Source organism: Amblyomma maculatum, chromosome 9 (genome assembly GCF_055883805.1).
Source record: "Amblyomma maculatum isolate TAMU_Amacu chromosome 9, ASM5588380v1, whole genome shotgun sequence".
In the NCBI taxonomy this organism is placed as follows: Eukaryota; Metazoa; Arthropoda; class Arachnida; order Ixodida; family Ixodidae; genus Amblyomma; species Amblyomma maculatum.
In genome coordinates this window covers 81,578,304-81,603,514 of record NC_139352.1, presented here as the reverse complement: position 1 = coordinate 81,603,514, position 25,211 = coordinate 81,578,304, and the positions used below count along the sequence as shown (strand labels likewise).

Sequence of the window (25,211 nt, the reverse complement as noted above, 5' to 3'; positions counted from 1 at the left end):
CATTGTGTTTTCTAAAGTGGGCAATAGAGTGTCGTAATGAACTAATTTTCCTTTCCTGGGTAATTCATTCTTGAGAGGTGCTGTATAGCAAGCATGCAATTTTGTGATGAAGGGAACTTCCCTCATGTTTTTCAGCCTCGACTCATTGGAACAGCCCACAGACTATGACCTGCAACCGTCATCTCCACCGAATCTTGCCGGTGGGGAAGCGGGAAGTGCCGATGACTGCCTGGACACAGATTCCAAGCAGCGCAGGCTCTCTCAGCAGCCGTACTGCCAGATCACGCTCAAGTGTACTCGAGAGGTAATACTTCTCACACCAGTTAGAAATTTTACAGCCTCTGTTCTGTTGATAGCTAGCAGCTATCACAGGATATAAAGCTGGTAAATTGAAATCCGTAGTGTTAGTGGCACACATCGTTGTCTCGACATATTTGTAGCGAGAGCTGCATTGGCCAGTCTCGCCATTTCGCCATGCCTGTTTGAAGAAAGAAGAAAAAAAGAAGACAGATAAGAGAGAGAGTGAACTTTAATTGTTTAACGGAATAGCGTGGGTGGTTTCCTCAGTTCAGGATACCATTGGCCTGGGCTGTCTCCCGGACCCTGGTGAGCAGGCTGTGCTGCTCAGAGAGTCCCATATGTGCCAGCTCTGCCTCCCACTTCGCTTGGCTGAATGCTCGAGCTTTATATTTCTCTAATTGCTCTTTGCAGTTTCATATCATGTTAAGGATCTCCGAGACTTCACTGCATGCAGTGCTTGTGTTATTTTTGAATTTTTCGGGCCAGATTTTGTGGTACTAAGACAGATAACTCGGTAATTGGTAGAGGCTAACGACAACAGCGAGTTGCTAGGACATAAGGTTCATTCGAACGTTGTGACAACGGTGTGCCTCAGAGTTTGACGTAGAGACGATGTCATAGCACTAGAAGTCTTCTACACCTGAATTAAAAGGGTCAACGACAAGAGGCAAGTGCTACTCTTACGTGAAGTGATTCCCCTATGGCATTAAGCTGAAACCATAGAGTAAACTACTATGTGCAAAAACCATGTCTTTACTTTCAAGCCGAACCTAAGCGCAGACATGCAGATTGCTCATAACTCTAGTTTTAACCGTAAGCTAAACCACAGCTAATTTTTTTCCGTTGGCAGCTTTTGGTAAATTGTAGGTTTTTACTTCTTTTGTTGGCCATATTTTTGTACTCGCCAAATTTGTCGTGTGGCAATCTGTTGCTTTACTGCTATCTGTGACTGGTGCTTCTGGCTTTTTGAAGAGTGATGCGATCTCTCACGCTGATGATAAGAAACTGCCGGGTATGGGCGCACATGTGTGTGTACTTGTATTGTTGGATGGCATTTAGATATTTATGGCACGACTGATTGTTTTGCTTGCTGTAATAATCTGATCGGTTTCTGTTGCACTTCTTCACATAGTGGTTAAGGAGTCTGTACGGGCTGAAAAATATTTGCAGGCACCCTTTTGGTGTAGTCAGTGATCACCTTTTATCACTTGCAATGCCTGATGAGATGAACTTACATAAAGTGCATTGTTACGTGCACTTATTGGACCAAAGAAACTTGGCTTCTTTATATTCAAAATGTCTTTTTTTTCTTTACGACATGTCAATATCCAGTGGTTATCTTTGAAATTAGAAGCATTGATGCTTGTGCTCTATACTGATGAGGCAGGTTAACTCGCAGGCCTTTTCTTTCACATTTTGCTAGCCTAGGCATGTTCTTCCAAAGTTCCCTTGCATAATTTCCGCTAAATAAGTACAGACAGAGTGTTTAAATGACCAGCAAAGCACACAGTTTGTTTTTTCTCAATGTTAAGAAATGCCACTCAGCTGATTTTAATTATAGACATTGAGTGAAATGTCACTTCATGTGGCGAGCAATGTTTGTTGATGAGCAGCTCTGGTGTTTCCATCTGCATTGAAATCGATGCACGAGCAGCATGTTGAATGCAATAAGTTTCAGCAAATACATGCACAGACTCGAGAAGCCTTCTTAATTCCTTCATTCATTGTGTAGTCAGCTCTGCTGACTACACAATTATGCAGACAGCATTGCTGCTGTCTGCATAATAATGAATTTGATTTGGCACGAATGGCATCAAGAAAAAGCAATTTCAACTTGCCTTGAGCTTCAGGAGCTTTACAGCTTTAAAAAAAAAGTCAAGCACGTGCTTGGCTCTGTGGCCCCAAGATAATGAGATAGCAGTCACGGTTGTGTGACTAATTAGTCTTTGCCAAACTCTACTAAATGGATTAGTCTCAAATCGTTGCAGTCTTCAAGATTGGGATTGCAGTATGGGGAATATAGGGAACAATTAAATACTTTCAAGCAGCACATTTCTGCTAATTAGTCACAGCTGTGACTGTTAACTCATTATTCCGTGTCCACAGAGCACATACACATTCAGTGAAGGCAAGACCCATGTGACAATGAGCATTATTTTTTTAATTTTGTACCATGCCGTTTGTCTGAAATGTTTTCTCTATAAAGCTGGGCATGGTTTCCAAAACATGTGAAACAAAAAAAAAATTATTTGTGCAGCTGTATGGAATGAAGCAGTGGGTCTCTCTCTCTCTCTTTTATTTTATTTTTGTTTGTTTCTTGAGAAGTTTTGGCCAGTACACCTGCTCTCAGCATGCTCCGAGTCCTGTGGCCATAACTTCGAGTTTTCTGTGCTTGTTCGCAGGTTGCTGGCTACAACACCATCAGTGAAGCATTCCGCAGGCTAGACTTCCGTAACGGCATCAAGGATGTACGGAGGTTCAACTACATTTGCAAGGTGAGTTTATGCGTAAGAGTATTTGTCCTTTTCCATTCTGAAGCACTGCCCATTACCTCCTTCTTTCTGTGCAAGTCACTAGTTGCTTTCTGCAGTATTCATGCACCAAGGCAGATATACATTCCAATGCACAGGCAATTTTCAGTCTGAAAAAGAGAGCGTTGTGCTTTAACAAGTGTTGCAACACTAAACGCGAACCGTATAGTGATTGAGTTGGATTACTCACTTGATTATTCGTGCTGAAATACAGCATATGGACAGCATACAACTGTGTATCGTGTTTAAGGCCAATTTGGATGATTTCCTTGCTTGACTCGATCAAAATTCATTAGAAGCCCGCGTCATCTGCAGCATTTGTGATCCTTGGTAAGCCTTCTTTTGGGTCGCCAATGCTGCAGACGATGCGGATTTCTAATGAATTCTGATAGAATTCGACAAGTATACATTATCTAAACTATCATTAAAAACAATAGAAGTTTGTATACTATCTGTGTGCTGTATTTCAGCCTGTATAAGCGAGCAATTTAACCAATATAAGCGTCTTACAGTTCACGTTTAACGCTGCAGTGGTCGGTATGAACTGAAGAAAGCAGTTGCCAGGTCAAAGGTATTACATTGTCATTTGAAAAAAAGTACTATATATTTAAAGGGAGGACAGAAAGGACTTTGCTAAAGGTGTCAGTGCAGGGTGGCAAATATGTCTAACAGATATGTGTTGTGGCCCTCTTTACAGCTGCTGCACCTTCTGATCACAGAGAACCTGACCACGCTTAGCGGGTGCGCCAGTCGAGTGCTATTCACTATGCTCGAGGAGGTGGCATCCCAGGTGGCCGACAGCCGCCAAAATACTCACATCCTCCAGGTGCGAAGAAGGCACAGCCGTTTTTTTCTGCCTGAAATGCCTTGAGGCGGTTTGCAGAGCTCTTGCCGATTGAGCTTGCAGTTGTCGGCGAAGCAGTCTTAACATAAATAAGTTTGAAACGCGTCCATTCATGGAGCTTCCATTATTGTACTTAAGAGAGGACAAGCAGGACTTCGAAATGGCCACTACAAAACTAACACTTGGTTTGTTCGTTTCATCTTGTAGGGTGCACTGGTAAAATTAAATAGGTTTATTTAGCAAGGAAGGTGCGAAGCACCCTGAACATAAAAGTCACTGCTAACAGCCCGCGGCTGCTTAAACAGCATAAACTGTGTAACGGATTAGAAAGTAATTTGCCAACTGTGATGGGCCATGGAAGCTGCAGACTACTGTATCCAATTCAAGAAAGGCCTCTAGTTTACATGTCACATTGAAAGATACTCTTGGTTCATAAAGGGAAATTCAATACAGAGATGTAGGAAGCCATGCGAGGGACCAGTCCCATAACTTGGTGTGGAGTTGCCTAAACTATTTTCTGTATGTGAGACTTGACTGTGAGAAGGAAAGCTTATAGGCTTGCGTGAGAAGTGTACTTAGGCCAAAAATGACTCGCCGTGTCAAGACCGAACTGGGCATATGTGCAAGTGTTGTGGGTGCACGGTTGATGTTTCTGTCCCCACATTCCCAAGCAATGATAATAGTTCCATTGTCTTCGAGCAATTTTTACCTTTTGTATACAGTCATGCAGTGCTACTAAATTGGTCATTTATGGCATAATGTTCCGATCCTTTGTCGCACTGATTATTCATGCTACATTTGCCCTTGATAATGAGACTACTGTTTCCACCATGTTATGTTGGTTAATGTCGGAGAGACTGACGACACGGACCAGCCCAGTTGTGAACAGAAAAGGAACTAAGGTTTATTCAGGATTTGAACTTGGGTCGCGGTTACGTAGGTGGCGCTGTCTGGAGCCTTGTTAGGATTGAGGCGGCCACGTAGAGATGGCGCTACAGGATGAGAAACAGAGTTGCAGTTGTGCGCATACATAACACGCCCTTCTTTAACAAAAATTGAGAAGGTTGCACACGGAATATCCTTGTTATCTGAAGCCACTGATTGGGCTCGGATAACGTACAGGAGGCTTGATCCTTCTTCCTGATCGAGTAGTATGAGGTGGGCGAGAAGGTACTTGAAGTGGTTGGGTAGGAAGGACCGGATATTCTGGGTTCTGTTGAGGAGTGCTTGAGTCGATTACCTCGTAGTCTTCCGGCGAAGTTTGGGCAGTAGGACGTTCCGCCGTTCGAGGTCGCAGGTGGATTCGATTTCTTACAAAAATGCCTCCGGTGTCTGTTTTCACGGCGTACCTTCTAGGCTCTGGGCCCACATTTACCACGGTGGCTTTTGTCCAGTTGCGGCTATTTCGGAGCCATACGGGTTGGCCAGGAACAAGCGGAGGAAGGTTTCTTGTGTGCAGGTCAGCATGCTTGTGTTGTTGTTTCTGCCTTCCTTGCAGAAGATTCTGCTGAGCCTCAGTTGGAAAGCTTGGTTTCAATGCACTTGGTAGTGTTGGTAGGAATGCGCGAAGCTTTCTACCCATCAGGAGCTCAGCCGGTGATTTTGCTCCTGGTATTGGTGTGGAGCGGTAGTTGAGGAGCACTACTGCTAGGTTGTTGCCTTCCTCGGCTGCTTTAGTCATCATAGCCTTGATGGTCTGTATTGTTCTTTCCGCTTGACCATTGCTAGGGGGTACAAGGGAGAAGACGGCTGGTGTGTCACGTCCCACTCACGGAAGAACTTTCTAAACTCGTCGCTGTCGAAGGGTGGTCCCTGATCAGATACGATTGTCACAGTAATGCCAAACCTGGCAAATGTTTCCTTCAGTACCTGTATCAGCGAACTTGCTGTGGTTGTTCTCATCTGCCGAACCTCTACATACTTGGAAAAATAATCGACAATCAGCAGGTATGTCTTTCCCTGCAGATGGAAGAAGTCCATGGCGAGTTGTTGCCAAGGTCGATCAGGAAGGGCTCGGTCCAATAGAGGCTGGTGTGGATTGCCAATTTGATGTGATTGACATATGTAACAGCTCTTGACCAAAGTCTCGATGTCCTGGTTTAGAGTTGGCCAATACACACTCTGGTTTGCCAAACCCTTGCACGCAACGATTCCGCGGTGTGCTTGGTGGAGCGTGCGAAGCACATTTGCCTGGCATGCAGCTGGTATAACCAAGCGTTGGCCGTAGCACACGAAGCCTTCCGTTGTATAGAGCTCGCTTCTCACATGGTAGAATGGTTTGACTTTGTTGTCTACCTGTGCGAGTTTTTGAGGCCATCCTTCTTTGATGTATTTGGCTACTGTTTGAAGAGTCGAATCTCGTGATGTCTCCTCAGCGATCTTGCGAAGTCTGCTAGGAGTTGCTTGAACCAAACTTGAAACGTCAAGTCCGGGATCGTGATCTGCTGTTTCCATTCTTGTTGACCCATCGGGAGCTCTTGATAAGGCATCTGCAACTGCTAGTTGTTTTCCCGGAACGTAAGTCAGAGTCACGGTGTACCGCTGGAGGCGCAGTAGTAGCCTTTGAAGTCGGGGTGACATTTTGTTCAGGTCCTTATTCTGCAGGCCAATCAGAGGTTTGTGATCCGACTGTATGGTCACTTCTCGTGCGAACGTGTAGTAATGAAATCTTTCACACGCAAACACGACGGCTAGCAGTTCTTTCTCGATTTGCGCATACTGCTGCTGGGTGGCTGTGAGAGCTGCTGAAGCGTAGGCCACGGGTCTGCCTTCTTGCAGTAAGACTGATCCCATTCCGTAGGAGCTGGCGTCCGTAGAAATTGTCACGGGCTTTGATGGATCAAAATAGCGAAGAACGGGTGCCGTAATCAACCTTGACTTCATGAGCTTGACGATGTCGGTATGTTGTTGCGTCCAGTGCCAGTGAACATCCGTCTTCAGTAGTTCACGAAGAGGGCTTGTGAGTTCCGAAAAGTTGGCAATGAATTTCGTCAAGTAGGTAACCATTCCAAGAAATCTCTGCAGTTCTTGCTTGTTTGTTGGCAGTGGCATAGACTCGATGGCTGTCACCTTTGCTGGGTCTGGAGCAATCCCATAGGATGATAGTTGGTGTCCAAGGTATGTAATGGACGTCAAAGCCAGCTGGAGCTTTTCCTTGTTAAGTTTAAGGTTGTTGGCTCTGGCGATGGTCAGCACTTGTCTCAGGTCGCCCGCATGTTCTTCAAGGTTTCTTGATGCCACAAGGATGTCGTCAAAATAGGGCTTGACAATTGGTTGCTGCTCGAACACCCTGTCTATGGCTTGTTGGAAAAGTTCAGGAGCTGTTGCAAGGCCAAATGGAACCCGAAGGAAACGATAGCGTCCCCAGGGTGTCGTGAAAGTGCACAAGCGCGAGCTTGGCTCGTCTAGGACCAGCTGGTAGAATGCACTTTTAGCATCGAGAACAGAGAAAATCTTAGCACCATTCAGCGTTGCGAATAACTCTTCAGGGACTGGAACCTGATAGTGCTGTCTTTTCACAGCTGCGTTAAGGTTGCGAGGGTCCAAACACAGCCTTACGTTGCCATCTTTTTTGTGAATAATGACAACTGGGTGAACCCACTCGGAAGGCTCTGTCACCTTCATTATGATGCCGTTCTCTTCCATCCGTTGCAGTTCGGCCTTCACTTTGTGCTCTATTGCGCAGGGTACTCGGCGTGGAGCTGACACCGTAGGAATCACTCCTTCTTTCAGTTGTATAGAGCACACCCCAGGCAATTTCCCAATGCCTTCAAATACATCAGAAAAGTCGTTGAGCACGTTCCTTATGGTCTGGGTTGCTGTGCATGCTGCTACAGTTGTTCGCTGCGGCTGTACTCTTTTGATGAGCTGCAATGCCTTGCATGCGTCGGCGCCTAAGATTGGCTTTAGCGGCTGTTTGACGACGAGGAAATTCAAGATGCAGGAGTTTTCGCCCGCTGAACATTTCAGTTGGCATTCAGCATATATAGGAAGTTCCTGCCCGCTGTACGTCGTCACTCGTGCATGCGTCGGCTTCATGTCTGGTTGCATACGCCAGTTTCTGATTTGATGCATGGGCATGATGTTCACGTCGGAGCCAGTGTCCAACTTGAACCCGATGCTGTGACCATTCACGCAGACTGTTTCGAACCATTCTGAGGCATTGTTTACGTTGAGGAGATCGAGGCTCTCCAGGAAGAATTCTTGTTGTTGATCCTGCTGCTGAGGACCTTCAAGGAGCCCGATTCGCTGACTTGAGTTGCTGCCTCGTTGGCGTTGTTTACACATGCTCGAAAAATGCCCGAATTTGCCGCAGGCGTAACAGTTGTGACCGTAAGCGGGACAGGCGCGCGGCTTGTGCGTTGTTCCACAGCGCGAGCATTTGCGTTGCTGCTTCTGCTGCGGGATCGAATGCGGGGTCCTCGAAGCTGGTTGTTTTGACGAGTTCCATCTTTTCTGATTGTTTGCACTTCAAGCTTGGGCTCTTGCAGGTCTTTTACGTGCTTCTTAGAAATCTCTGCTGCTTTGTACGTTGTAATTATTTTGTCAAGCGTGAGGTCCCGTTCACGGAAAAGTCGCTCCCTCAATGCTGCGTCTCTAATTCTGACAACGATGCGGTCCCCTATGAGCCTCTCTGCTTTTTCTCCAAAGTCGCATTTTTCTGCTTGCCTCCGGAGGTCAGTTACAAAGTCGTCGAACGGTTGGTTTGCTTTTTGTTGCATGCTGTTGAAGACAGCCGACGCCTGTATTACGTTTTTGTATGGCTTGTACAGAGCGTCGAACTGCTCGAGGAGGTAGGTAACTTGATCCGGCGTCTGCGCGCCGTCGGCGCTCGGAGGTTGAGGGGGGAATGTCTGGGCGACGCGGCGGCCGCGGGGCCCGAGAACATGGAGGAGTAGGGCCTTGCGAGTAGCGGGAGGCTTGCTGGCGTACTCACATGCGAGTTCGTAGATGTTGTAGGCGTCTTTCCAGTCTTCCCATGCCTGATGCGGGTTGTCGCCGGGCTCGAAGTGAGGAGGTGGTTGCAGAAACACACTGGCCATATTTTCGGGGTTCTAGGTTATTCTGACACCATGTTATGTTGGTTAATGTCGGAGAGACTGACGACACGGACCAGCCCAGTTGTGAACAGAAAAGGAACTAAGGTTTATTCAGGATTTGAACTTGGGTCGCGGTTACGTAGGTGGCGCTGTCTGGAGCCTTGTTAGGATTGAGGCGGCCACGTAGAGATGGCGCTACAGGATGAGAAACAGAGTTGCAGTTGTGCGCATACATAACACACCACTGTTGCCGGCAGCTTCTGCTGGAGGACCTTGAGCGCACTCTTCGCAAGTACCACTGCTGGGGTCGGCCGCTGGGCTCGAGCCAGCTCTGGGAGCAGCACCTGCAAACGCTGCAGCGCATCTGGGAGGTGCAGCGGCACATTGACCTCTCCAACCCCGAGCCAGATGAGGACACACCTCAGTTTCCTCACTTGCCTCCTGAACTGCTCAGGGAGGTACTACTGCGCCTGGCTGACTACAGGTGTGTATGTGTGGCTCCATTTGACTTCAGTGGAGCTGAAATAGGGAGAGGAAAGGAGCATGCACATCTATTATGCTACTGTAGAGAGCGTCACCCCTAGCGACACCCATGCCCTTATTCCGGCACTACACTGTCGGGTAGTCGACGCTTGCGTGATATTATCTAATAACCAGTGGGCTGTGCATTTCTCTTATTTATTTATTTTTTCTGTTTACAGAAAACACATCTTAAATAAAGAAAATGTCATGGTAAAGAACCTCTGGCCGTAGCACCATATTAGTGCAGGTGATGGCAATGACACATGCACAGTCTAGGATATTTGGGAGCCACAGGCATATACCGTATACGCGCGTGTAATGGCCGCACTTTTTTTCCCGAGATTGGGGTGAAAATCGGGGGGTGTGGCGATTACATGAGAAAAAAGACAGCGAAAAAAATTATTTGCGGTGGTACCTGCCTTTATTATTGTCACAAAACTCCTCGTCCTCCTCCGCTAAACTCATAGAGATTTCAGGTTCGTCTGAACATTTGTTTTCCTGAGGGCATCTTGGGAGCACCATCGCCGTACACATTTTTCGTCAATGCCGAACTTTCGTCTAGTCGCTCTTTTTCCTTCTTCAACTTAAAGTGAGCGGTATAACTAACGTATTTTCCCATCGAGGAAAAAGAAAATCTTCAGCTCACGAGCGCAGAACAAATCAGGGCAGCGATGCGTTCCTATTGCTAGATCGCACATGATATGCTTCGGACGATCGAGGAAATGGCTGTAAAACGGAGGAGTGAACAGACTTAGATTGGATTGGATTGGATTTGCTGGCCTCACCCTTTGTAACGGGCGGGCATCGCTGCGGCTAGGAGCGCCCCCTTTGTAACGGAGGTGGTGGCCGCTGCCCCCATGCTCGACTTTTTTTTTCCTCAAATATTTTGTTCTTAATTCTTATTGGCAATTCTACTTCTAACCTTGCACTTCATTTTGGCTTTCACTTGATTTTGGGCCCCACCTGGCGGCAGTAACCACAAAACGTTCCGTATTTCTTGCACCGCACAGTAGACGGCACTGCCCAACTTCCTGAAACTCGTGGTGCGGCTTTTACACGGGAAATTTTTTAAAAGTTTTTTTTCCCAGTTTTCATTCTAAAGTTCGGGGTGCGGCCATTACATGCATGCGGCCATTACACGCGTGTATACGGTATGTAATGACAAAATCAAGGGGCCAGTATTCGGGAAAAAATAAACACCGAGGCCATGAAATGGGGCTTTTTAAAATGGCATAAACACCAGTCTTTCTTTTTTCTATTCGCGTTGCAATTGAGAAAGTGGATTTTTCACTTTTATAGCAGAGGAAATCGCAGAGAAGTCGGGGTGATGCTCTGTATTGAAAGCTTGGTATTACACTCAAACCCGGATATATCGAACTCGAAGGGGATCGCGAAATAGTTCGATATATCGATAATTCGATATACAGAAATCTGCTTGTGACGGCACTTAGGATGCGAAATAAGATACTGTATTTGTCGCGTAATCAACCCACTCGCATAATGAACCCATCCTCCACTTTTGCACCCGAAAATTTGAAAAAAAGAAATGCGTTAAGGCCAGCTCGCTCACATGCAAGCGACTGAGCGATCTCAGCGATGAGAGGCAGCGACAGAGCGAAAATTTTCAAACTTGCTGGAACTGCGTCCCTCTCGCCGTTCGAGCCACCGCGGCAGCTCAAAACACGGTTCCTGTGTCGCCGCGGCGGCAGAAATCCCGAGCATTTTCGCTTGCATGTTGATGACGCGCGTCAGTCCATTTGAGTCGTCTCATCCACAGCTCATTGGCAGCGTGCCAAGATGCTGCACAGCGATAACGTCAGGGCGCGTTTATCTTTTGATAGCTCCTGCGGTGGCGGGGAGCGAACTTGGCAGAGTGCCCGTGATGGCTTGGCACAAGCCTCGATTTATCACGCCGCGCTTGGGGCGGGCGTCATGATCGCAGCAGCTGACCGCGTGCTTTCGCCGATTCATACATGCAAGGACAAACGGTAAAAAAATAATAACAAACATCCCCGCAAAAAAGAAAAAAAAAAAAAAAAAAAAACCTGCCGCTTCTTAACGTCCGCAGCCGCCATATCTTACGCTACGCCGCACGTACAGCACAACGATAAGAAAGGATGACTCTCGCAAAAAAAAAAAAAAGAGCTGCCGCTTCTTAAAGTTCGCAGGCGCCATAGCCACGTCAGCTGCCGCGCCGCCGCACGCAGAGGGTTCGCAACACATGCTGGAGAAAGCGTCCGCCGTCTGTCTGAAAACGGGCTGAGCTGGCTTGGCGCATGCGTTGCGCGTGCTGAAGGAGAGAGATAGCTCGGCAAAAGAATGGGCACACCCATGCACATTGCTTGCAAACGTCATGTGTTGGCGCACGGGAAATGACAACTGCAGATGCGCGCGCCTTTGGGGAATGGGCGCGGCGCTGCCCAGACCAGCCGTCGCCCAACTGTCCCCTCTTTCCTTCCGCGCGTGGCTTGAAAACGTCACGCGGCAAACGGCCAAGGATGATGCGATCTTTGGGGAAGGCACACTTTCCAGTGCGTGGTGCGGAGTTCGATATATCGAACGACCGGTGAAATTGAGTTCGATATATGACGCGGCTTTCCTATACTTTTACATGGGATTTTCAAGGGGATATTTCGTGAGTTCGATATAACCAAAATTCTATATATCCGGGTTCGATATAACCGGGTTCGGCTGTATTGTGGTGCTTTACTGCGTGACCACATTTTGGTAAGTTATAATTACATGTACAGCATTTTCTTTTGTTCCAGATGTGTTTATTGCACAGTTGAACCCCTGCAGTGGCGAAAACCACAAGTACAAATTTCTTGGCAGAAAATAAAATATATTAAAGGCTCTGGGCAACACTGCTAAAGTTCATTGCATTTCATTTCTCTTACTGAAGCACTGTCAGACTTCAGCCCACAAAGGCTTCTGAAGAAGCAATCCACAATTATTCGTCATGTATAAGACATGACAGAAAGGAAAAAAAAAGCACTGGCACACACTTTGCTCCTTCAACATTTCAGACGCTTCCTCGATACCAGCATGAACATTCACGGGCGTGGCCATCTTTGTTTACAAATAGCTGATGATGATGACTGTGAACAACATGTATTTTGAAAAAAGAAATTGCTTTTGATAGGCTTTGATTTGTTTGCAACTGAATCAAAAAGGCACGATCAGATTAGGCGATGCCGTACGTTGTGGAAAGAATTTATGAGGACTTAAGAGACTGTTGGGTCACGTATGTAATTAGGTTGGGACGTTTGCAGATGAATTTTGTAAGGACCGCTCATTACAAAGGAGAAGCCAGATATCGGGGGTCTGGCATGCAATATGTGCATTGTTTGGTAAGCTGGCCTGTTTAAAAGATGCCTCATCAAAAATTTCAAAAATCGAAAGTTTTTGATGCTTCAAGCAAAGTTTTAAGAGAAGCTTGAAGCATGTGGGTGGTGCTGATGGGAAGATTGCAACAGCTGCCGTGCTAGAGTTGGAGGTACCAAGAAAAAAGTAAACATTGGTGAATGCAGGGAAGGAGCAACACAGTTTTTGGCGAGACAGTACTGGATTTGGAGGCTTCAGTCAGTGTATCTTAAGAGGTAGACCTGCAGAAAAGCATGAACAGGTCTTACGATGTACTAAAACTGCCTCCTCATTGTCTGTCAGTGAGGGCTCCATTAGTTTTTGGATGCTCACTTTGCTGGCATGCAGTTGCTGCTAGGCATCTTTATCTTGGTTTCCAGCTCTGAGACACAAAATGTGCAGATCCAACAATATAAATATCTCCATCAAAAACCTCTGTCAGCCTCTACACTGAAAACTTTATGGAATTCAGCCCTTTGGGCATGGCCTTTTTCGTTTATGTCATTAAAATTATGGCCCCAAAATTCAGTAAAACGGTCTGCCTTTTTAAACACTCTTTGCTTATGGCATTCTGATGTTTGACTGTGTTTATTTGGGTGTGTATAATGTGGTTGGATATGAACGTGCAGGCTTCTTTACCAGTCATTCCACCTTGAAAAATTCAAGTGAATTCAAAGAGGGAAGAAGAAAAGCAGCCAGGGTTACAACCTATAATGAGTGATAAGCTAACAACTAAAGCAGGCACTTTGTGTGGACTGAAGCTGATGTTTATGAGTAGCGCCTTATCGAATGATGAATGCGCACAATGGGCCCGTGCGATGATTCAGTAAAAGCTGACTAGTAGGGCCGGCAAGGGAACTGATTCATTCTTTGCAGCTTCGAGACGTGCACAAGCACGCAAAAAGATAGAGTGAGGGAAGCGAAAAGAAGGTTGCAGTAAGTTGAATGCAATTAAATTTGAAATAATCTTATCTTTACCTGCTGAGCTAACCGGTACGGCTGGCAGAATGTGAGACGAGGCCAAACCGGTCTAGATCACGGAGCAGACGCAAGACGAACTGATAGCCAGTGTTTATATGGCTATTCCTCATTGAAGGGTTGGTGAGGTAGCAAAAAGGAAAGCATTCACAAGCCTATGCGCTGTCCTGAGCAGCATCTTTGAAGCGACGAGGGTTCTCCTATGATGTGCTGCATCCTGAAAATGTACTATGCATGCTGTGCCCTTGTCCTTGTTTAGGGACCTCGCCCGCAGTGGGGAGGCCCACCCCGTGCTGGCAGCCTTGCTCCAGGAGGAGCATGTGTGGCGGCGCCTCTGCCTTTTTCACTTTGGGCCCCAGCTGGTCGAGCAGTGGCGCCGGCAGCCGCCCGAAAAGATTGACGGGGACCCCGGGTGGCAGCGGCTCTTCCACCGCCTCCGCAAGAAGCATGGCCTCCGCGAGGAGTACGCAGACAGCCTGCTGCTCTGCCGCCACTGCCGGTGCCTCTTCTGGAAGGTGTGTTCCTCTTCATTCGTGCCAACACTACGCCTAAAGCATGGATGACTACTTTATGTTCTGAAGTTAGGAAGGTTTGCAAACCCGCCCCGCCTACCACAGTTTTCACCTTGTTGGTGATGAGGGAAGGCTCCCGCCAGTTTGAAGGCGGTAGTGTTGCAGGCTCCTTTCACCGAAAATGCTGCGTCAGCACTGGCGTTGCGAGCATGGCGCTGGCAAGTGGTAGCTGGCAGCTGACATGGCCGAGCCTGGCTCTTGCTTCATCGGACGAGCGATAGGCAGGGATGGAAATGCTGTGCCAAGCTGCACGTTAACGGCAGTTTATGCGATAATTGACCATTACAAGTATACAGTGCCAAATTTAGCTGGGTATTACTGTTGGTTGAGCAACACTGGGCACTCGATACAAAAAGACCCTGCATCCACATCCACGACAATTTGGTTCACTCATGGTGTTTGTCCTGAAGCTGTTACCGTCGCAAATTTCGTGAAAAACTCGTTGCACAAGCCTTTCTGAATTGAAATTAACAGCAGCTATAATCGATTCCAGTGCTGTTTTTCTGTCATTCGTCTAGTTTTCTTTCATGAACTTGAGCAAGAATCTTACAACCATTGCACTCCTAAATAATCCTGACCAATAGACTACAGAATCAATTTTCGTGCAGTTTTAGGGCTAAGGTATATTCTCTTTATTTTGAACCTCGTTAATTTGGAACTTGGGATAATTTCAACTAGCAGCGCGTCCAACAGAATGGATGTCAACGACGGGCCACTTACAGCAAACGCGCTTGTACTGGCGGCCGGCAACATGTTGATGTACATCATGCTCTGCCAGCAATCACCGAAATAGCCCTCCTCAAACCTGAATAACATGTAACACTTGTGCTCGCTTGCTTCGGCAAGTATGACGACGATCGGAAGCTCGCCATTTTCGAAATAAAGCTCAATCGTATAGTTTTGCATTCGCTTTTACTTCATGCCATCCTGTGACTGCGATTGGACGCTGCTCGGGGCGTCACTGTTTTTTATTTTTGCTTCGGGATAGTGTCACGTTCTAACGCATACACACATGTCCACATTCTGCTAACAGCTGGTCGTGCGTACTTTCACCTCACTGCGCACTTAACCGCAGTGCTTCACAGTGCAGTGAAGAATTCTTAAAATGCCACAGCACCATTTTGTGCAGAGGCATCGATACCACTGCATAGCTTTGCGAGAAGGGTAGGGAGGCTTGTACGCTTTTGGAGAAATCCTTGAACCTTCCTGACAGTGTGTGCCAAGCAAACCGCTTCACAAAACTGGGAAAAAATGTTTTTACTTGGGTTTCATCTCAAATGCAGACAGGCCACAGCTATCAGGCAGCTAGGCGTTCCTCGGATAAAATTACTGTAATGCAAACTAATGCAAACTGTTTTTGGCAATTTCTTTGAGTCTATTCGATAATTCGAATTGTAGGGTAATTCGAACATTTTTTCTCCTCTATTGGAGGCTAAGTTTAATAGGACTTACTGTAGCTGTGGACAGAAAAATGGGTTTAGCAATATTTAATGCCTTGTCAGCCTGCTCCAGAGTGTTTTGAAATAGCCCATAAATTGCCCCAAACATACTCCGAAATCCACTAAAGCTGCTCCAAAATAATACTTTTGCCTACCCCCGTGCCTGCTCCAAAAAGCTAGAGCCTGCTTCCACCCTTGGGTAGGCAACGCGACCAGGATCCTTTGATAACCTCCAAGGCATGGTTTGCACCGTAATCCCAAACTATAGGTGCAGTTCGCGGTTTGTGTTTCCGCTAATCATTCAGGTGTTAGGCAGATATGGAAGGCTTTATCTCTGTTCCCTATCTCTATACCGGACACCCACCGGTAAAAATGGGTACAAGTGTCCCCCGGCCTGGCGCCCGGCTCTCACAGGGGTGTGTGCTTGGAAGAGGCTCTGCAAACCCCGCTGCGCTCCTTCTGGGGCAAAATAGTTTCGAACACTTCAGCCTGTAAAGGTGGTTTGAGTTACCGTGTTTCACGGGGTTCAAAACTGAAAACGAGTCGTGTCCTGCAAACTCGAAAACTCAGAAAAGCCTTGTTTCAAGTGCGAAACGCTCTAAGCCAGCGTGTCGAAAGACGTAAAGGTTCACTGTCGCTGATGAAGTTCACTTCTCAGAGATCACTGCAGTCCCATGGCAAGTCCGGATTTTCCGGCTGTCTGACTTTGTACAGTCCGGCAATCAAACTGTTACTCTTTCATTGCTTTGAGCTGCGTGCGCACCGTGATGGCATCTTTTGGTAAACTATAAAGCAATGTGCGGCTAGAAAAGGTCAACTTATATTTATAGGCAGCTTTTTCTCTTTTTTTTTTTTTGCCAGCTAGAGCTACGAGTTTCGGGCCTGACCTTTCGCCGCAAAATATGATGATCACAGAGTTTTTTCAATAAAGGCAGGCAATTCCGATAATGAAATTTGTTGCCGGCATGTGTCCCATTTTTTGCTGAGATTATTAATTAATTCTAATGTTTTTGAAGTTTCAAAGATTTCAAATTAATGAGGTTTTACTGTACGTGCTAAGGTTTGGTTTCATAGTGTTTTCTTGGGAAAGTATTTAGAATTTTTAAACATTAAAGTTATGAATTTGAACTATAATTTAAAATATGATGTGTATCTAATTTTTATTGCAAAATTAAATTTAAATAACTTCATCCAATAATATCCGTCAGTATAAATTGATTCTCTGCCTTTTTCTGGCTGTGTCAGCGTTTGTTAGGCAATAAAGGATGCATATATGTTGAAAAGAATTTGATATAAAAATCACGGCGCCAATCGGTTGAAACTGATGATGTTCATAGTGCAAGGGACGGATTGCCACTAGTTGAGAATGAATGGTGGCATAGTGTGGCGTCTGATATCCACACCCAAAAATCGGGTGTCCACTCGTGTATCTTGCTCACCAAATTGGCCATTGGTGGCCACTCCTATATTTTGTAGTTTCCTTGGTATTTTCTGGGTTCTAAAATGTCTTTTTTCGGTGAGGACGGTTCTATTCTGACCAATTAAAATGTGACACCCCATCAATAAGCATCGGTTCATCTTCAGTGACTCTTTAAGGGTTTCCAGTTTTAAATTCAAAATTTTAAGTGTCATTTATGTTTTAAATTTACATTTACATTAAACTTCGAGTTGGTACTTTTAAAACATTTATGGTTCCAGTTAAATTTAAATTTGCCAAAGTAGGTAGCCGAAGCGTCATTCTCCCTTGTGGATTCGCTGATTTCTTTTGTGGTTCAGGGAGGCTTCCTATATTGATTGTTACTGTAAGCATTGCTTTCTCCTTCTGGGTCTTTGGGTTGGTTTGAGGCCTTTGATTGAGTCTTAAGCACTACTCACAGTAGCTGCACAAGATGGACGAAATGCTAATGTTGACACAGTTTTGGTATTGGCTTTCAAATATTACATTATCATTAGCTAATGTGACATGGAGGTGAAGCTTCGTTATTTGGGCATTTTATGGTTGGAAATCCCTGTGTGCATTTGGGCCACTGTAGTCAATGTCACTTTTTGCTAGAAAATATAATCTTAAGAAAACAAAATCTTATCATAAAGAAAAAGTAACATGAAAATGCTTAAAACAAAAATGTTACAAAACGTAACTGTGACAGTTAAGTCACCAAGCCTTATGCTGAACATCATTTTTTTCCCCACTTCCTGCCACAGTCCTTTGGTCACCCCTGCCTCAACTCTTCGCGAGAGGAACCTGCGGAGGACAACGAAAATAACGCGGTAACGTCACCGACAAGCGTCCTGCCCATGTGTGTCCCCGTCACGCCTCAAGCCTTCCTCCAGTTCTTCTCTCTGTGAACGGCATGGTCTCCCGAGTGCCAGTGTTGTTTGGAACCAAAGCCACCATTGCGATGTCGGCCGTGCTGGCAGCTGACGAGTGCCACAGAGGTGGCGCATCTATTTTCCCCCCGTGTCCTTCTCTTTCAAGGCAGTCTACTCAAACTCGTTATATACCCACCCGGTGTTTTGGCTCTACCTTGTCAACTCTTGTCGCCAAAAGTGCGCCGTATGCCTGTAAAAGAGAGCGTGATTGTGTTCTTTGTCGAGCTGAAAAACACGGGCTGATTGTGCTTTAGTAGTGTTGAACGTTGAGCTAGTTGGTCACACATCTCTTGGAAGAAGGCAGCAGAGCAGGTGTTTGTGTGTGCTTCTTATGTTTTGTGTTGTCACCTGCTCTGCTGCCTTCTTCCAAGAGAGTTGTTCTTGCTCTGGTGTCATTCTCTGAAGAATCGATTTTATCAAGAACAAAGGTGGAATTATCCTCAGTCTTCTTTTAAAGAGTACGAGCATTGAGGTGAGAGGGTGCACATGCAAAAGAAAAATTAACTTTGTCTCAGTAACCAGATGTTTGCTCACTCGATAATGATGGAGTCTAGTTTCTGCTAGTCCTTGATCTCTTTAGCCAATTATAGAGATGGGAAAACAATCTGGTTCCACTAGGAGATACAGTTCAGCACTCACTCAGACAATTTTAAATTTCACTAAATAGCTTATAACAAAATTTTGGGCAGCTCAACAACAAACAATACGTTGAACATGATGGAATTACTTGAAGCCTTGTTTTTTTTTGTGTGTGTGTGTGCAGCGCAATGTTCGGACTTCATGAAATAAGTTTGAAGCTGTTGCAGCACCCTATAACTTTGTCATTCTGGTAACATTTTTCATTTATTCACTGTGCACATCTTCTTATTTAGAAAGTCCATCATTTCCTCACCTAGTATTTTGTTTTTTATGTGCTCCGATCTCTTTGAATTAAAGAATTGTGCTCATAAATGTAAATTGAGCTCAAATCAACTGCATATTTTCTTTTACAAATAAGAAAAAAAAAATACTAGGTGACAAAACAGTGATAATGATAACTGAGGGCGAAGACTCAAAGGCGATTTAGTCTCAAAGCACAGAGAATGACACTACAGCAAGGGCTTAGCCCGAGGTTAGCTTGTTTCCAAGTAAGAGCCCTATTTCAATGACCGGTGCTTTAGAGTTTGTATATATGTATGTAGGGAGGCATATACAACTACTATTTTCTATACAGAAATCTTATTTCAGTATTTAAATGGCATAAAAAAATTATTATAAAAATTATATATTTATATGTTTGCTTGCAAACTGAGCGTGTTTGTTGAAAGGAAGAAGAATGAACTCGGGTGTGTGCAAGGTATGTTGTTGAAAGTTTGGAGGTCTGTGCATGTTCGCGAGACTCAAGGTGTTGAAAGTATTCACCTAGAAAGTTGCATTCCGTAGTTTTTCTTTTCCCTCTTCTTCCTTTTTTTTTTATGTTTGGGTGCAAGTTGAGTGAGGTCCAAAGGAGTGCTAACACCAAAACAATGATGGCTTCCAGCACCAATGATTTTTGTCCTGATTACATCTCGTTCATAAGGCACAGCCGGATGAAGCTGTAGAGTGTATAACAGTTAAATGCCTAAGCTACTTAAGTTTTGGATCATGGTTTAACTTTAGCCAAAAAGAAAAAAAAGAGTTGCAGCCTTATTTCGTTACTTTCAAAGTTTAGTGGTCTTTGATAGATCCACGAATTGTGAAGATTGGGAGATAGCATTTTGTAATGGAGCATGTCACGGGAACGTGGTATGTACTGTTTATTGGCCCTTGGTAGCAAGGGTTATGAGGTATCGCAAAGACGCAAGTGCAGAAAGAGATACTTTAAATTATGCGCCGAGTCTTCGCTGTCCACTGTCCCCAAAGTATGATGATGGCACACATTCCCTGGTGGATAGATGCATGAAATCTGTGCTGTGCCTCTATTCTGTAGTGCAACCCTGTAAAGTTAGGTTTCGACTCGTACAGTTCCTGACCAACCTGCAAGGCTGATGTAGTCCTCCCTTGCTGTGATTTTTTTGAAGGACCATGAGAGTGTGGCTGGCAATCAAACCTGCACAGAGGTTGTAGATGCAGGGTTACGAAACTTTATCCACTTAGCTATGAAAAAATACTCTAACAAACAAGGCCCGCCACGTCAGTCCACACTGGTGTGAAGTGGGATATTGCCCTATCTGAAAGTTTTCAGCTTTTTTGGAACCTGCTTGTGCTATTGTCGGTTAGGCTAAAGGAAGACATTTATCTTGGCTGGTGGCATCTGCTGCTCCACTAAATATATATACAGCGCGCTGCACAATTACAGGCGCGCTGTAGAAGGCTTTTCCCAGCTAAACCGCGGAATCCTCGCAGCTCAAATTTCGTACAGAAATGACATTTGGTCATCAGTATTTTTTAATACCAAATTTGTTTGGGGCACTTGCCTGTTCAATCAGAAGAAGCCAGATGTTCTTATCATATTTGGCAGTGGCGAAGCAAAAGGAGCCTGGCATCAGTGGCGCCGTCTTGTGCTGCTTGGCACAACCTTCTGTCGCCTTATGCTGTGACAGAGTTGGGGAAAACAGTACAAGATGGCGCCTCCAGTGCCAACCTTGGGGTAGCAGCTTGTCTTGCTTTGCTGCCGCCAAATACAAAAGACCATCTGGCTTCTTCTGGTTGAATCAGGCAAGTACCCCAAACAGATTTGGTATTAAAAAATACTGACAACAAAGTGCCATTTTTGTGCAAAATTTGAGCTGTGAGGACTCCGCTGTTTAGCTGGGAGAAGCATTCTACAGCACACCTGTAATTGTGCAACACGCTGTGATAGAACACTGTGCCAATTACCTCGCCTTGTCTATGTGAATCAAAAGTATCATGATCGTGTGGTTCATTGCCATGTTTAAGTGCAAGTGACCTTGCAGTACAGGCACTGCAAAGTGTGTCCATGAAACTTCACTTCCTAGCTGGCTGTCAACAGGCAGTTTGTGGTGCGCTGTACTCGTGGCCTCTCACACTGTCTGATGGCTTGTTGCTGTTCAAGGCGTGACATATCGGAAGTCTTATTTTTACAGCACTTGAGAGAGGTGGCACTTCTCATGTTGCCGGTATGGAAATGCTATGCTTTGGTCAGTAGCGAAGGCTGATTCCTCACAAACACATAGGGCCGTACGAGCAAACCATGGTGACGTGGATTCTCAGCAAATTCTTCAAGGATATTTAGCACCGCACATTGAAAAGGTCACAGTTTTTAATGTGGAATTAATTAGTATGTATTGCGAATTGGCAGCTGAGATATACCAAGACATTATAGCGGACTCCTTTCAAGGCAAACCCTGTGAAGGTTAACGATTCTGGTATTTAGTTTTGCGGCTATGTACAATGCAAAAAACCCGGTTAGCACAAGCCACTACAGTTTTGCATATTGAGTAACACAAGCTCGAGATCACCGCAAGACTAATGATTATATGCATTCTGCCAGGCTCGCAAGAGCAGCGATTTATGGGGAGTCTTGTATGTGGCACATGCTGTATTTTCTAGTGCATATGTTGCAGTTTTGTTCTAAAGTTCTGCCGCTGTGTCTTAAGCGACACTGCTTTTCATATATGTGGCGCAAAATTACGTCCTAATGTGCACCACCTTTTCTCGTGCCCAGTGACAATGTTGAAAAAAAAAGAACTCATATGTAAAGACAAAACGCACACTAGTACCACCACAGTCGGTCCAGCCATATTCTTGAAAGTTTCAAGAATACAGTGGTTGATACATTTTGACCCTTTGGATTAGTAAGTTTCCTATGAGCATACAAGGCTGGCAGTTAACTCGGGTAACATTAGAAGGACATTCTTTTTTCAAAGCCGTGGTTGTTACAGAAATGGTCGAACTGCGAGTAGCAGTCTGTAGCACTGCAAGGGATATTTTTCTTCCAAAGAGCTGAAATAACATTCCCTTATGAAATGATTCATATTTAACGCTTGCCTTATTATTGATTTAGTAATGGTGCCTGAGCAGTTTCCTCGCAAAACATGTGCCCTCCTTACAGACTGTGATTGTTAATGCACTTATAGTGAGCCTAACCTTTGTTGAGATAGACTTCATTTAATTTGTCTTAAAGGGAGTCTGCCATAGTGACCGCACATGAAAGAGCTGAAAAATCTGCGGTATTGCCAAAGAATGCTGTAATTCACAGCGAGTGAGCATCTGACTAATATTGTAATTACTCAATTCTAACACACACCTAATTTTGCATGTCTCATTGGTGTGCATTAGGAATGGGTAAGTGCAGTATCTTGAAGAGAGAAAACAAAGCTGATGCTACAAGAAGCAGGCCAGCACTGTGCAGGTCTACACTGCCTATAATGCCTTCACTTTGCCAAGGCCATGAGCAATTCTTAATATCAAGTAAAAATGTCACTTTTTTTGCAGTAATCAGGTCGTTGCTTAATGCGCAAACATGTTGACAAAAATTAGGATGCTAGCGGTTGTCTAGTCAAGCAGCAAAATCGCACCTAACTTTTATTGAGACACAACCTTGTCTTTTCTCATTACTATGTGCGCACAGAAAATGGATGTTCTACAAATAACCACTTGTTGAAAGGCTTATTTGAAAATAATTTTATTCGCACAACAGTCTGCGAGCTTCTGTTGTTGTTGTTGCTGTTGTATGTGCTGGGATGGAGTGATAGCCTTGCAGATAGGAGAAATATAGGTGAAGAGGTGTTCTTGTGCAGCTTTTGAAGGTTTCTTTGTTTTTGTTCTATAACAGAACCAGCATTTGTGTGTGTATGCATTTATTTCAGTTTTAGTCCTTTATTTAGTTTTAGTATTCTCCATTTTAGTCTAGGTCTTAGATGGACAGTATATATACTCATTGACTGCATATATATGGCTGTCATTTTGTTTGTATAGAGTTTATATTGAATTCTAGTTGACTAATGTTTAGAAAGTAGTCTAATTTACTTGTTAAGGCAGCTTTCACCTTTTTCGGCTCTTCCTTAGAGCGGATATCAAGAGCAATTTTTTATTATTATAACCAATTATCAGTGTGTGCAATATTTAACTGCTGCAACTGTCTGTTGGGCTATTTTCCTCTTTAAGCAATCTTTGCTTGGTATTCGAGTTGGAAACTTGTATACACATCTTATACCTTTATTGCTATGTAATGTGTAAACTAACCTTGTAATGCCTCGCTGATGTGTGCTTGCTTGTATGTTGACAGCTTTCTAGGTATGATGCAGTGCCTATGTGTACAGAAAAAATGCATTGTACAGTTTGAAACATGTTTGTTTCTTTCTTGTCATAAACTTTTTTCTTTTTGCTGAACTATACATATTCCTCAGAAATATATCTGTCTGACCTCATGAAGTTGTTTTGGCAAGTCGTATATGTGATGTGTGTTGGTAAATGCATACAGATATCTAAGTATATATACTCAACAAATATATTTTGTTTTACGGTATTATGTTTTCACAAATAAAGCTTACGGCTCTATCTCAGTAGGCATATATGGATTCAGTCAAGTATTGTCTTGCTGGGGCTGAATTATGCGATGATTACATAACAAAATTGGCATTAGGGCTAATTTATTTGTTTATGGGTTTGTAATGTGATCATTGTGTAATATGTGGCCTCTGGTGTGGTCTTGCAACTCCTATGGCGATCATATAACGCCGTATTCGTTTGAATATAGGCGATAACACAACAGCAACATAAAAAAAAAAAAAACGAAAAAAAAACGCAGGAATACATGGTCATCCAGTTTGTTTCGATTCAACGATGAATTGAGATATAAGGTTCCAGCTAGCTTTGATAGTTTGCTCAGTTGAAAGTGCGTGGCCTTTTTTATTATTATTACACGAAACTACGCTTGCTAGTTTTCCACAACGCGGTTTCAATTTAGCGACAACTTCGCTACGTTCTATCCGAACCCGACTCCATATCGTTGTCTAAGCATGAGCACGCTTCCTGCGTATAATGTAAGCACAAAAGCAACCACTGCGAAAAGCGGCTGTGTTGGTATTGCTACTGTAAGCGTAACAGCGAACTTCGCCGACCTGCGGTCGAAGCTCGAGGAAAGCGGGCGAGCTGCGGCACCAGCAGAAGCGGCGGTGGCGGAGGAGAGGGAGGACGTGGCGGGCCGGGAGAGGGGAACCCATAGAGAGGCGAGAGTGTGCGTGAGTGAGGAGGTTTTCTTGCGAAGCTGCTGATCGCGGGATCGCGGTTCAGGCGTGGGCGGTTGAACGTGGGGGCTGGGGCCGCGAAAGGGCGACCGCGCACAAGGCTCGGCCCGGCAGCGGCGTGTACAGAAGGAGGGGGAGAGAAACGGCGCCGGCCCATCTCAGACCACACGGCGCCTAACGGCACTCTCCCGAGTGCTGCTGTTCCCTCACGTCCAGCACAGCGTCGACAAACTCCTCGAAACTCGCGCCACCCCCACCCCTACTCTCCCTCTCCGTCCTACGGCTGCTGCTTTTTCGTTTGGGTTTTGTTGTCTCAAGCTACGCGCCGCCGCCGTCTGCTGTGTGCTCTCGTCACAGACGCAACAAGTCAAACTTCACACACGCCGGCCGTACTTTTCGGACCTACTACTAAAGCGCGCGGTGGCGCAGTCGTGCGTCCGTGTCGAAATTGTGAATTGTTCGGCGAAAAGGCAACGAAGTTACATCGGCTGTCGCACCGCGCGGATCCCCTTTTGTTCCTCCCCAAATGCTGCTTTCTGCGGTGAGTGCAAACGTTTTACTCTCTCCCCCTCTTTCCTTCCCCCAACCATAATCCTCAAAAGCGTACGGCGGCAGCAGTGCTCTCTTTGAACCTGTCAACACACCGCGCTGACGAATTACAGCGCCGCGTGACTGGAGATATGCGTGATCACACCGGATACATACTGTTTTACGGGAAAGAGGCGACTGAAAAATGCTTTACGTCGTCCGTTGCTTCTCCGAAAGCAGCAGCAGTCGTGTGCGCGACTCGGCTTTGTCGATCGCTGCACGCGACTTCGAAAGATTGGTTGCGAGTGCCCATTATTGGGGTCAGAAAGTAAACGAATATGAAAGGAAAGCCTTAATTATCGCCTGATTTGGTTAGTGTGGTTCGCAGAATGCGTGCTTGGCTTACCACGCGCGATCAAACATATAATCCAAATCACAGGTGCATATCACTATAATTTCGTTGCGACAGAACTACGAACTTCTCGGTGCATCGATATTTCCTTAACGAGCTGGGAGCAAATTACAATCACTGCGCTTTTTTTGTCATTGTAGTGG

At 45.2% G+C, this 25,211-nt stretch overlaps 2 protein-coding genes across 4 annotated transcripts in view; both read left to right on the top strand.

The window, feature by feature from the left end:
* LOC146179577 (F-box only protein 25) overlaps positions 1–23,439 on the top strand; it is a 31,287-nt gene extending 7,848 nt beyond the window's left edge. The window contains exons 2-7 of the mRNA XM_084579243.1: positions 136–304; positions 2,703–2,795; positions 3,529–3,657; positions 8,972–9,198; positions 13,837–14,092; positions 17,791–23,439. Of these exons, the coding sequence (XP_084435369.1) occupies positions 136–304; positions 2,703–2,795; positions 3,529–3,657; positions 8,972–9,198; positions 13,837–14,092; positions 17,791–17,934 (1,018 nt within the window). The 3' untranslated portion in view covers positions 17,935–23,439. The remainder of the gene's footprint in view (positions 1–135; positions 305–2,702; positions 2,796–3,528; positions 3,658–8,971; positions 9,199–13,836; positions 14,093–17,790) is intronic.
* A 753-nt stretch (positions 23,440–24,192) lies between these two features.
* LanB1 (laminin subunit beta-1) overlaps positions 24,193–25,211 on the top strand; it is a 55,376-nt gene continuing 54,357 nt past the window's right edge. For 2 of the 3 annotated variants that reach the window (XM_084579235.1, XM_084579236.1), the window contains exon 1: positions 24,193–24,669. The gene's annotated coding sequence lies outside the window, so the exon portion shown is untranslated. The remainder of the gene's footprint in view (positions 24,670–25,211) is intronic. The other variant, XM_084579242.1, reaches the window with a different exon arrangement.